We start from the raw sequence: 14,015 nt of genomic DNA, 5'->3' as shown, positions 1-14,015 counted from the left end.
GTGAAATGACCAAAATACCCCTTCCACACCCTTCCACATTCTTCTCCATGCTTCTACACATGCAAGGTGGCATAGGTGTGAAATGACCATTTTGCCCTTGTGGATAGGATTGATGACATGTCATCTGGATAGGATCAATGACGTGTCATGCGGATAAGCACGAATCTGAAAAGACCCGAATGCCCTCGGCCCGAACACAAATAATATTCGTATAATTATTCTGAACAATTATATATATATTTTTCTTTCGGTTATTTGTTTCGGTATCGATGACGTGTCATCTGGATAGGATCGATGACGTGTCATGCGGATAAGGACGAATCTGAAAAGACTCGAATGCCCTCGGCCCGAACACAAATAATATTCGTATAATTATTCTGAATAATTATATATATTTTTCTTGCGGTTATTTGTTGTTTCGATAATTTATACAATGTGTCCTGCACATTTATAAATTAACCGGTTAACTTTTATACAACGTGTCATACACGTTTATAAATTAACCAATGTTTTTGCTTGTTATTTTTACATAACATTTATAATTTAATTATAACACGTATAATTAATTATAACCATCTTAATATTAATTATAATCAATTTATAATTAATCAGTAAGATTCTCCGAGTAGCTCCTATATGGTGTGACCCAATAGGATCTGTGTTATGTTGGTAAACAGAGTTAAAACTGTTTTAACTTCTGTTAGTCATGGGTGGCATCTGGCAACACATCATGACCATCCAATTACACAGATGATGCTGTACTGTACAATATCACGATCCAGTAAACAATTTACTTGTGTCTGTTCTTCTGTCTCATAGCTATCAGATCAGTTTCAAGGTAGATGTGTGTCATCCTTGCTAACTGAATCTTTTCTTGATCTTGAGCAGATTATCAAATATAATTACTCTTGTAATTATACCGCTAGCAGATAATCTTACTCTATCAAGGGGCCCAGTGATGCTATAGCTCGTATAGAGATACGAGGGACAAATAGTATTCTTGGTAAACTATCACTTCCTCAGCTAAGCTATACATATGGAAAAGCTACCGTTATGACTGCTTTTTACGGACAGCGGTAGATAGCAATCACACATACATATTTCTTAGTGGGAACGATAAATACCTCATACTTTAGAACGTGACACTGAATGAAAAACATTAATGACACGAACACAATTCTATTTAATGTTTCATTCGGGGTCTGTCAAATACCATGTTCCTAGAACATGTATCTATGTGATTAAAATGACATCTCGTGTCAGGTGGTTTGTAAAACTTAACCATCTTTTAATCCACATACTAACCTTATAGCGGTAATTAGTGTTCCTGCTAATTACCTTGGTTAGTGACCTTTTAAGATTAAGAGTATATATCATCTATATTATGGAGTTTCACAATTTCAGTCATGAACTCGAAATGATCCATAAATTCAATAATACTCAAGGCAACAAAATGATATTAATCATCCAATTCATGAACAAAGCTTTATGATAAATTATCGTATTATTGACTTCTAGATTATTACAAACTAACATAAATCAAGGTGACTGTGTTTGGTTTGGGGCGTAGATTAGGAGGAGAAAGAGGACTAATTAGTTTTTGGTTCTGGGTGAAATGCATAGTGGATGTAGTTTTATGCAATCTCCTCCTCATTATTTTGTATTTTGTCATGTACTCCCTATGATTTTATTAATACATTATCTGGCAGCATCTGTCAGTTCATTCAAAAAAAAAATCAATTGACCTGATACTCTATATTTGAATCCGCCATTAGATGTACTTGGTGATACTAACATCGAATCTCAAACTCATCTATGTCATTTTGTTGGGAGATTGGTCTTCAAAATAAAATAAAATAAATACATTTTTTTTCTCAATGTATTTCAATTGGACATGTTATAACGATATATCTACCAAGTTCATGTCAACTTGTTTTTTTCTTCTGTTTATCTCATAAATCACCAATTGTTCCTCACAATCATGATTAATCTTTAAAGTCATGTTTAATTGTGAAGTAAAATCAATGAGTATTAAATTGCTTACTTTAGTTTACTCTTCATATTTTATATCTCGTTCGATTGTTTAAGTAATGATTTAAATTAATTTGTCTAGAGTAGTAAAATGTTGGAAAATGAATATTGTAGAGACTACATGTGGAATAAGTGTAGAGTATGTTCATCCACGTGAAGAGATACAGTAGTATTAACAAAATTGTAAGAAGAATTAGAAGGAGATCATGGATGTTTTATTGACTCTTGATTGTATTTCAGAGAGCATACTAGATAGTCTGGATGTCTATTTATAGTCAATACAATAATCTAATTCACTGCTAACCATTCTATTCCATCGTTGACTATGATCCTAACAATATTGCAATCTTAACTACGATCCTAACAGCCATGATTAATTGTTGTAACTGATTTTGTTATCAGTTCACACTGTCTCAGTTTGAGGCTTCTCCAGTACATCTCGTAATATTAACTTACTTCTTACTCTGCTGTACTCCAATTTTACTGATCCTTTGACAGCATAAGAAGATTCTGAGTATAATGAATTGATTCAAAATGTTCCACAAAACTATCAGATAACCAAAATTGTCACATAATTCTTGGCTTCATGCAATGCTCGAAAGCTACCGGTAATCCTGTACAAGGTAGACTTTGAGAAGACCTTCGATACGGTAGACTAGTGTTTTCTCATCAATCTCTTGATAGAACGAGGATTACCACCAAAATGGATCTCTGCGGTCCTAGCCATTTTGCAATCGGCAACATCGGCGGTCAGGATTAATGGATCCATGACAAGGTTTTTCAAACATGGGTCTCAGACTGGAAGACTTGTTTTCCCCAATGCTATTCATTATGGTAGCTGATGTTAGTGTAATAATCTAGAAGTCAATAATACGATAATTGATTATATATAAAGTTTTGTTCATGAATTGGATGATTAATATCATTTTGTTGTCTTGAGTATTATTGTATTTATGAATCATTTCGAGTTCATGACTGGAATTGTGAAACTTCATAATATAGATAATATATACTCTAAAAAAGTCACTGGCCAAGGTAATTAGCAGGAACACTAATTACCACGATAAGGTTAGTATGTGGATTAAATGATGGTCAAGTTTTACAGACCATAGACAAGGAGTTGTCATTTTAATCACATAGATATATGTTTCAGGAACATGATATCTGACAGACCCCGAATGAAACATTATACGGAATTGTGTTCGTGTCATTAATGTTTTCATTCAGTGTTAAGTTCTAAAGTATGAGGTATTCATCTTTCCTACTAAGAAATGTATATGTGTGATTGTTATCAAACGCTATCGGTAAAATGCAGTTATAACGGTAGCTCTTCGGTATACATAGCTTAGCTGAGGTACTGATGGTTTACCAAAAGTACTATTGTCCCTCGTATCTCTATACGAGCTATAGCATCACTAGGCCCCTTGATAGAATAAGATTATCAGCGCGCGGTATGATTACAAGAGTAATCATATTTGATAATCTGCTCAAGATCAAGAAAAGATTAAGTTTACAAGGATGACACACACCTACCTTGAAACTAATCTGATAGCTATGAGACAGAAGAACAGACACAAGTAAATTGTTTACTGGATCATGATATTGTACTGTACAGCATCATTTGTGTAATTGGATGGTCATGATGTGTTGCCAGACGCCGCTCATGATTATAGAAGTTAAAACAGTTTTAACTCTATTTACCAACATAACACAGATCCTACTGGGTCACACCATATAGGAGTTAATCGGAGAATCTTATTGTGATTGATTATAAATTGGTTATGATCAATAGTAAGATGGTTATAATTAATTATACGTGTTATAATTAAATTATAAATGTTATGTAAAAATAACAAGCAAAAATATTGGTTAATTTATAAACGTGTGTGACATGTTGTATAAAAATTAACCGGTTAATTTATAAATGTGCAGGACACGTTGTATAAATTATCGAAACAACAACCGCAAGAAATAAAATATAAATATATATATATAATTATTCAGAATAATTATACGAATATTATTTGTATTCGGGCCGAGGGCATTCGGGTCTTTTCAGATTCGTCCTTATCCGCATGACACGTCATCGATCCTATCCAAATGACACGTCATCAATCCTATCCACATGACATGTCATCCTTATCCATTCAATGGCATATCTTGTAAATAGGCATATGTTGAGGGGTATTTCGGTCTTTTGCGAACCTCCTCAAAAGCCTATAAATAGAGGGGTGCATGTAGAGAGAAAAACCACTAATTCACACGTATCGTTTCGTGCAGAATCGAATCAGTATTTTCTCTCTTTCTCGGTTTCTCTCCCAAATAATGTTTCGGTTGAGAAAAGAAAGTTATACGTAGTTGACGTATAATCTTGTGGGTTGTTGTGGAGTATATTTACGGGATCGATGAATAGTGTTTTACCGAATTTCGCGGTATGTCAGTTTTGCTTATTTGTGAAACTGAGTAACCGAAAATTCGTGTTTACAGGTTTTTGTCTTTTTCTCTGTGAATAGTGTTTTTGCAGAATTCTGCGGTTTACAGTATTTCTGGCAAAAGAAATAAACCGCTCTCTGGTTAGTTCTGGTGGATAACCTATAGAGGCACCATACGTTTGGTGCTCCGAGTAGAATCATTCCCGTGATGTAGCTCTACTCGCTCGGTCTGCATTCCAACTGTGATTTGGAAACAAGGTATAAATATGTTATATTAATCTATTTAATTGGTAAGTAGATTAAAGTTTTAGAAATCAATCATGGAGTAGATCTGTAAAAGGATTCAATTGGGTTTTGATGCCAAAGGAATACTGAAGGTGGACCGCCTTGTAAAGTTTCCTGACATGCCCCGTTTAATCCTTGGCTTAAGTTAGAAGTAAAAATTTTTGTTTTACGTTCTTTCCGCAGCTTAAGTCTAAACGGGTTTTGGTTACCCCGAAACCCCAACAGCTGATTCGCTAAGTAGGTTCTTACAGAATGCAGAAAACACCATGCCACCAAGCGTACAGTTGTCACCAAAAACATTCAAGTTTGCAAATGATACGGTAATTATCTCTCAGGCTAATCTAATTACCCTCAAAATAATTACAAGAGTATTGCGGGTTTACGAAGAATTAACGAGGCTAAAGATAAACAAAATGAAGAGTGTGTTTGTCCCAATAGCAATACTGCAACAACTAACTCAGGTAATCCAAAGCATCGTATCTTCCCCAATGGAGAAACTCCCGATTAAATATCTTGGGTTATCACTATCCATTAAAAAGTCGAGGATCATAAACTTCCAACCAATGATTCAAATGATATGACGTAGGATGGAGGTGTGGAAATCTAACATTTTATCCTATGGTGGTTAGGTAACATTGGTCAAGGCGGTCCAGTCAGCAATCCCAATCCATGTCATGCAAGTCTCAAAATTACCAAAGGGGGTTATCAATCAAATCGACAAAATACGCAGAAGTTTCCTATGGCGTGGGAATGAACCGTGTAAGGGAATAAATTGTTTGGTAAACTGGGAAACAGTGTGTGCTCTAAGAGCAGAGGTTTAGGAGTTATCTCAATCGATAGCCAAAATCAAGCCTTGTTGGTAAAATGGTTATGGTAGTTGCAGTCAGATAGGGAAGGACTATGGACACACACAATACAGGAGTTATACAGCATTATAGAGGCGACAGAGCTGTTAGACACACAACATCGATCTTTCTTCATAAAAGAGCTATCACAAATGGTACCCCTATTCACATGCTCAACAGACATATCGCCAACCACGCAGGAAATCCAATGGAATGGACGGGCTCGAGTCTGTTCACATGCTCTTCAGCATATCATATCCTACATGACAGTGGAATAATCTCAATGTATCATAAGATACTATGGAAAATACGAATATCTATCAAGGTAAGAATTTTCCTGTGGCTAATGATGAAAGATAATATTCTAACACAGGAGACATTGACAGCCAGGGGCAATGCAGTACCACAGGGATGTGTCTTGTGCAACAATAGTACTCAAGAACAAGAGACCACCTGATGTGGGCATGTGCCTTAGCTGCTAGATTTTGGAGAGGTGTGGGAGCGCAACTGAACTTGCCGGTGATGGCTGGGATTAAACCAACTAAGGTGTGGTGGGAGGCGCAACATCGATTGTCAGGAAGAAGGAAGCAATATTGGGATATCGCTTGGGCAATAGAATCATGGACACTATGGAACAAAAGGAATAGGAGAACATTCTCCCAAAAGAGGATGCCGGAGTATAATCTAATAAATGCAACAGCAATTGATGTTCATAACTTGACTCTATTCTGTTGGAAAAAGGAATGGCGAAGGCTTGGACATTCTCTAGGCTTTTTTTAATTTTATTACTAGAGCTTATTTCAAACTAAGGTGATGTAAATAATAGATAGGTAGACACTATTGCTGAAGTCCACTTGGACTAGTGCAATGACACTGTAAAAACTTTCTTATCATCAATATATTTCTTATGGATCTCCCACTACCAATTAAAAAAAAATGTAATAAGCTAGAAAGAAGAAACATTCTCCTAATTAACAAAGAGTTTCTAAGAAATTTGGACATGTTTAAAATCTATGGGGCTGCTTTAAAATTCATAGAGCACCGTACCTGAGGTGATCAGAGGCATGATTTATCGCAGGCTCTGAGTTGAATTTCTTAAAGAGATTGCAGCATTTCTAGTAATTAGTTCTACAGGCCAGACTATATTTGTTAACATCTGATATTGGGTTTGATCATAGAACGAATAATTAAAGCCCACCTCGGCCTCTTGTTTTCTTTTGCACATTTTAGGAAACTCTATTCCGAACCGGATAAACGAAGGGCTAAAAATAATTCCTTGGGCCCATCAAATAAAATTCTTAAACATATAATGTAGATTCTGGATTCTGTCAAATGGGATCAACTAGGGGTGTCAATGGCACCTTTTTAGCTGTTTACCCGATCCGTTTCGTATTCGATAAGGAGGGTATGGGTAAGATTTTTTTTTTCGTTAGCTTATCAGATATGGGTATGGGTAAGAAATTTTTTTCGTTAACCAAATAGGTAAGAGTATGGGTAATAACTATTTCGTACCCATTACCTATAGGGTAATTATAAAATCTAAATATATATATTCAATTCAATTTTATGAAAAACAATTTAGTTGGAATTGATTGCATATTTAGTTTTATTTTTTATTAAAAATACAATTACATATATGTGAAATTAATGAGTTTTTTATTTTTAATTTGTAAAATATAATAAAACTAATTATTATATTAGCAAAATCTGTTATTACCCGCTACCGTTTCGTTACCCTATAATATTAACGGGTAAGGATAGGATAGGGTAAAATTAATTTTTAATGGGTATGGGTAAGGTACAGATAAAATCAATTTTAATGGGCATGAGTATGAAAATGCCTTCACCCGACTCGTACCGTACCCATTGACACCCCTAGGATCAACTCTCATAAAAGAAAGCTTCATGTATTCATGTGTAAACAAATTGTCAGTATGATTAATTTTCTTTTTGGTTTTTATAATTCTAAAATATCAATTCCATATTTTAATTTATAAAGTTATCGATCCGTATCAAATTTATCCGGTAATTTTATTAAAAAAAAAAAAAAAATTCATGAACTGTAGTTTATTGCTAGGCTAGGCTGTTAGAATTACAAATACCGGGGGAAAAAACAATCATGCTATTAGTATTACTATCCACAATATCATATATTTGATTAAATAGATATTAAAATCAACGTCCTTGATATCATAAACTAATTACAAATAATGTATATACGTATCAGAAATGCCATTATAAAATGAAAAAAATTTAACGCCATTATAAAATTAAAAAATTTAACGACCAAAGTGTCGAAATGAGAAATGTGGGTGCAATTTACTAAATATAATTATGTAAATTCAGTTCATGTCGAGTTGGATTGTGATGTTCATTTAATTAGAGCCATCAGGGCAAACATATTAATCAGGCAAATTATACAATCTTTCTTTCTTACCATTTAGAAGCTAATACATAAAGGCAAAAGGGGCAGAAACAAAACATACAATCCAGTTACATATTCAAATCCAAAATTACCTACTAGCAACAGTCACAAAAGAGAGCTTCTTTCCTAAAAGCTCGATCTCCCGGCAATCATGGCATGACTTGTCAGAAATTATGCAAGAAAAACACTCAAGTTCTTTTGAGTCATAGAACTGCGGTTTTTTCTCTCCATCCGTATCAGAGGTTAGAATATCACGCAACGCCTCGCACCAAATGGGTTGTGCCAGTTTCAAGAACTCAAAAATAGAAATTACAGGTAGGTGGACGCTTCCAAGGTCAGGTTCCTGACACCCACTTCGTCCATGGAAATCGGACCCACCAACCTTCACAAGCCCATAAGCGTCGGCAAGGTCACTAAGTCCTGTTTGCAGAATGATTCATCAATTAAGGGTCTTTTCCATTTTACATTTCGAACAGTCCTAAGCTATACTTTTTGTATCTTTCATTTTGTTTTTCAAGAGATGAAAAATACACAGAGGTTACATAACCATATCATGGACAATTCTGCCCCTTTCGACTAAATTTGAAGTAAAAGGCAAGACAAGCAAATTTGTACATCGGTTTAGTTTCAGCGTCCATGCGTACAGATTATAAAGAGCTATTTTTGTTCAAGCTAATTAGAGAAAAAAAAAGGTACAGGGTTTATTTAGACTATTTTTTGTTTAATATAATCTTGCTTCACAGTTGGATCTGATTTTCAAATTTACAAACATGCAGGATATTACAAATTAATAAATTATACAATGGACCCCAATTATCACAACTTCCCATTCGAGTCCTTAATGTTGAAATGAAATCTGCTGAAATTCCAAATCCAAACATTTAAGTTTTTCCATACAAGAATCTCAAAGCAGATAGAATTTTATGCACAAATCACAAAATATATAGATGGTTGGATTGAGAATTTCAGGGTCCGTGAAATTCCCATGGATTCCAGCAGATTTGTTTCCATAATGTTTCATAGCTCCCATTTGGGTCCTTGGTCCTTAAGTAACATCAAGTTGTACCATATCTAACAACTATGCAATGGTGTTGCTATGGAACCAAAAAGGAAACTTTTGAACTTAGGAACAAAATGAAAAATGGATGATACATTCAAGGACAATCCATACAAATATTAAGATGCATTAGGACCATTTGTTTTTATTTGCATATACTGTACATTCAGGTCTATATTGCTCCAAAATCTAGTTAACCCTTAACATGCATCATCTCAAGCCTGCCGTACCAGTATAATTCAAGCTCAAAGCGGTAATACCTGATAACTTCCCATCACTTCGATAAGCCTCAATTGCATGAAGGCCAGAATCCTTTAAATCTTTTACAATCGCAAGAGGATTTTTCAAGGCCCAAGGATGCGCCAAAACTGCAACACCTCCGGTTCTACAAACCAATTTAACAACCTCCTCTGCATGCGGTTCGCTGCCACTACACATAAATAAAGAAAAAATTAATGCAATCTCCAAGAAGAATAGAATAAAATGAAAACAAGCTATCATCAAGGTACTTCTCCATATTTTACCCTAACAGCTAGTTGCCTACTGCAATAAGTTGCAGATATGAGAAATTTTGGGTTTCACTTGGGGGTGTTCATTGGATCCGGTTTATTTGGTTTTCAACCAAACCGATAATTTCTGGATTAAATGGTTCAGTTCGATTAAATTTTTGAATTACTTCGATTTTTAAATTTAGGTGGTTTAATCTCTTATTTCAGTTCAACCACACAAACCGAAATTTACTTAATATTTAATTGAATTACTTCGGTTTTTTATAATTGGTTGGGTTTAATCTCTCTTATTTCGGTTCGATTGATATATACCTTGATATTAATTTGTAGATTATTAAATTTATTTGTGTACATAGTAAGTTTTGACCTTCTGAAATTTAATCTATCTTATTTCAGTCAACCAAACAAATCGAAATTTACATCGGTTTTTTTTTTGTCCAGTTGTTATTCGGTTGACAAGTTTAATTCGATTGGTTCAGTTAGATATTTGAAAACCGAATAAAATTTTGATTTGACTTTTTCTATTTTAGTTGTAACCGAACCAACGTTTCGAACACCCCTAGTTTCACTTGCATAACACAAATTAAGATAAAATATTGGAAATAGTAACTTACGTGGCGTATGCAGGACCACCATCATAGAGGTATTTGCTGAACGCCTGCCTTAAATTTTCGACATATCCTGCTTCGACCATGGCACGTGCAACATGCACCCGACCTGGTGCTACCCCGATCCCTGCTATTTTAGAAATCTGTTCGAATTTGAGTGGCATTTTGAGTTGGGTTAGCTTTGACAAGATCTCCTTCGCACGAAGGTGGCGACCTTCTCTAATGTGGGTCAGCAATGTCTCTAATTCGTCATATTTGGTGGGTCCCCAGCTGCCATAATATGCCAGGATGTGAACTGGCTCGTCCATTTCATGCTGTTCCCTTGTAAATGAATTCCAAGATGGATTTCTTTATTAGCTGATAATACATTATAAGTACAGGCTCGTAAGGACACTAATGTTTTACATGTAATATATATACAGGAGTGCAATTTTCGGGTAATTTAAATAGTTGTTGCCTGCAATTAGTATTAAATGTGATGCTTTCTTGGCAAAGATGAAAGTGTAATTTAAAAAGAAAGAATTTAGGAAAATATAAAGGAGTACCTTGGGAAAAATGAGGCGCTGATCTCTACACCAGGAATGATCTTGATACCAAGTTTTCGACCTGCTTCTATTGCCTCAGTAATGCCGGCCATTGTATCATGATCTGTCAGTGCAAGAACCTTTACCTGCTCTGAGCATGTAATTATCCGATTATGCTGTGTAGTGTTAAAGAGAGCTAATTAAAGTAGTACGGAGATGTAACTAATAAGGTGCATATAAACAGGATCAGATTTAGAAAGGGCTTCTGTTGAATAAAACCTTTTAGTTCTGATATTTAAAGAAAGAACATTTCACATAATTGAAGTAGTGTATGTTAGATATTAGCAACTAGCATTCAAATTCTAAATATGACCTTAGGGAAGTGGATCTAGCTAATGGGAGAGTATCCGCGAGGATAAAATTGACTTTCCGCGAGGGTATACTGGCAGAAATGTGTTTTTTCTATTAGCCTGCAAGAGTATACCGACAGTATCGGTCATGGATACTCTCCCATTCTTGTTGTTATATTATATATATTTTGTCAAATATTGACACCTGACTCTACCAAGGCTTTTCCCCCCTAGTCACAAGCTTCTAAACTAATATCAAACAACAGAATTAAAATTTTCGGTCAAAGTGAATTTCAGTATTGGAAAGATTAGCTTTGGTTCAGTTGCACCTGGTTGAGGAAAATTTATTCAAGTTTTGTTTTAATTGTTCAATAGACTATACAAGTTTCCCGAAAGATATAGAAGTAAATTTGGTAAAGGGTTGGGTGTAGCTTACGAACAAAGGAAAAATGAAAAATGAAAAAGAATAAGGTAACTTCAAATACCATTATTCATTTTGCAATGCTATATTCACGCAAGAATCTAGGCAAACTAAAATCCACATCGGAATGCATCATGCATTGAGATAATTGTTTGAGGTCATTGCACTAGTACAAAATTTGGTTGTTAACAAACTTGAACTGTTCAGAGTTTGACATTTGTATGCCTACACTTTTATTAGTACAAAGAGAAAAATATGCTAAAGCTGCTAACAGTTTGGTAAAATAGGATAGAAACTATCCGTTTATATCATAAATAAATTACAAATTTATACCAGGACCCCAAAGAAAAAGAGCGTTGGGCTTCCAGTAGACCTTGCAGTGTGTGCTTTTTTTCTTCTCTGTTTTTTGTTTTTGTTTTTTTTAGGTCAAAGCCTAGACGAGCAGATTCATTACAGTTTCCCCAAATGCGCTCCTCCTAAAGTTGGGATACAATCTTTTTTTTCTTTTTTCTTTTTTCTTTTTTTTTTGAGAATAATTGGGATACAATCAAGGACTTTCTAAACAGAAGCAAAAGAAGGTTTCTTAAAAGACCCACAGCATTGACTCCAAGAGAGCGCGCAACAAATTATGTGCACCAAAAGACAGGAGACGGGAATCACAAAAAAGGGTATCTCATCTCATGAATCATATGATTCATCTCGAACAAAACAATGCAGTGCACCAGACAAAATTCTCGAGAAACTGAATCAAAATTTAATATATATAACACTTATACCGAGGAAAGGAGAGAAGTCAGAATGCTCACCCCTTTGCTATGAGCTCTCTCCACCAGAGCCGTCGGCGAGAGGAAACCATCGCTGCAGCTCGAATGCGAATGCAAATCGAACAGGATCCGACCCGCTCGTTTATTACCTGACAACAACTCTATCTCCGCATCATCCTCATCCGTTGCTAGATCAGGAAACACCCAGTGACGCACGAATTTAAAAGCGGATATTTCCTCGGGCGTGACTATCTTCCTTCTCCTCCGCTTCTTCTTCTTGTGCCTCTTCTTCTCCTTCTTCTCTACGTCAACCCCGGTGTTTACTTCTTCTTCAAAAGGCAGCGCATCGGTGACATCGTCAGATGGGATCATAGCTGATGCGATAGGAGAGAGAGTAGCAGAGGCATCGAGGTCAAGGTGTATGGATTTGTTTATTTTATCATTTTATGTGTAGGTTGATGGGAAGAGAGGAAATTGGGGAAAGGGGATGAAAGGTCGCAATCGGTCAGGAGATCTGGCGGTGTGACAGAGCAAGATACTGTATCACTGTATGGAAGCGTGGGGGGAGTTAATGGGCGGTCTCGAGTAGACTGGGGTCTGGTCTGGGGAGTTGATAAGTTGACAGTTTCAAACTTCTCTTTATTTTGAACCGGAAAGAATGGCGCGCACTTTGGAATCTCAATCCTCGCTACTGTTACAGCTTCTTTGTATGGCGGGTCAACGAGAAATCATTAAACACAGTGGCTCCCACTATTAGAGACTACCTAGCATAGACTCAGTGTAGCGGGTTATTGATTTGGAACTTGGAACTTGGAACTTGGAACTACCTATTTGCAAAGCAGTCCAATTTGCATGGGATCAAATCCTACATTCAGGTGTACTAAATTAGTTTTTCACCAGTTTTCGTTCTTGCTTATATTGTTTTTGAGCCACTTGTTCAAAATTATTTCTTTCAAAGAGATAACATAATATCCTCCTAGGTAACATAATATTTCTGTTTAGATTCGAACCAATTCAGTTGGAGATAGAATTCAGTTGGTGATATGAATTAGAGTTTCAAAAGATCCATCAGATCTAAGAACACGAACAGTAACACCGCACGTGGGGTTATTGATTTTGTTGATAATAACGAGGCAAACGGGCTCCTGATGAGTCCTGAGTCCTGACCCTGATAATTAAGAAACCAGAAAATTTTAACTAAGGTGGTGACATATTTGATTATATATAACAAGTTTTAGTGATGGAAGGAGTAAGTGGAGGAGCATGGTCCCAGTGAAGGGAATTCATGTCTTCTGCATTAACTCAAATTTTGAGTTAAAATGTGGACCGTCCGATTGAGATCTGTACAACTATTAAAGGGCCCCGTGCGTTATAGGCTTGGAACGGATTGGCCCAAATTCTGATCGTACGGTTCAGAAATTAACTCAAACGGTACGTTAATGCAGAGGATACGTGTCCCAGTGAAGGGGACAGTGCAGTCATGGATAAGTACACAATGTTTATGTTCATGCAAATAATTAAAGGGGTTGAGAAAGAGAACGTGGTGAATGGTGATCCTGTAAAGTCGATGCACTGTTTCCTGTAGTCCCGCCTCCTGTCAAAGCACCCAGTTGACTGTTGACCAGACCATTCGTGGGCGAGGCGACAGCTCAAATTCGTCTCTAAAGTAACTCGAATTTTGAGTTGGAACTCGGACCATTCTATAAGAAACTGCACAACTATAATAGAGATTCCGTAAATTTTATCTCGAAACAGATTAATCCC

General features: G+C 35.9%; 1 protein-coding gene across 2 annotated transcripts; it reads right to left on the bottom strand.

The window, feature by feature from the left end:
- Positions 1-7,975: 7,975 nt before the first annotated feature.
- On the bottom strand, positions 7,976-12,820 carry LOC144566299 (uncharacterized). Of its 2 annotated transcripts, none has more exons than XM_078316293.1 (5): positions 12,294-12,820; positions 10,738-10,892; positions 10,199-10,513; positions 9,336-9,505; positions 7,976-8,438 (listed from the first exon to the last, which is right to left on the bottom strand). In XM_078316293.1, exons 1-5 carry the CDS (start codon positions 12,621-12,623, stop codon positions 8,107-8,109), a joined length of 1,302 nt encoding a protein of 433 aa, XP_078172419.1. In that variant the 5' UTR covers positions 12,624-12,820; the 3' UTR covers positions 7,976-8,106. The 2 variants fall into 2 exon arrangements, with proteins under 2 accessions (XP_078172419.1, XP_078172422.1); XM_078316296.1 differs by having other exon boundaries at positions 10,738-10,862; positions 12,294-12,812.
- Positions 12,821-14,015: the final 1,195 nt, after the last annotated feature.

This window comes from Carex rostrata, chromosome 15, assembly GCF_964058835.1.
Source record: "Carex rostrata chromosome 15, lpCarRost1.2, whole genome shotgun sequence".
Lineage (NCBI taxonomy): Eukaryota > Viridiplantae > Streptophyta > Magnoliopsida > Poales > Cyperaceae > Carex > Carex rostrata.
The sequence above is the reverse complement of the archived record's forward strand: the minus strand, read 5'-3'. Positions and strand labels throughout refer to the sequence as shown.

What these genes read in the sequence shown, in the direction of transcription:
- LOC144566299 (XM_078316293.1), bottom strand. Translation starts at nt 12,623, where the DNA reads ATGATCCCATCTGACGATGTCACCGATGCGCTGCCTTTTGAAGAAGAA. An exon ending in AGCGCCTCATTTTTCCCAAG is followed by an intron (nt 10,514 to 10,737) that starts GTACTCCTTTAT and finishes TTCATTTACAAG; the next exon opens with GGAACAGCATGAAATGGACG. An exon ending in AAGTGATGGGAAGTTATCAG is followed by an intron (nt 8,439 to 9,335) that starts GTATTACCGCTT and finishes TTCTGCAAACAG; the next exon opens with GACTTAGTGACCTTGCCGAC.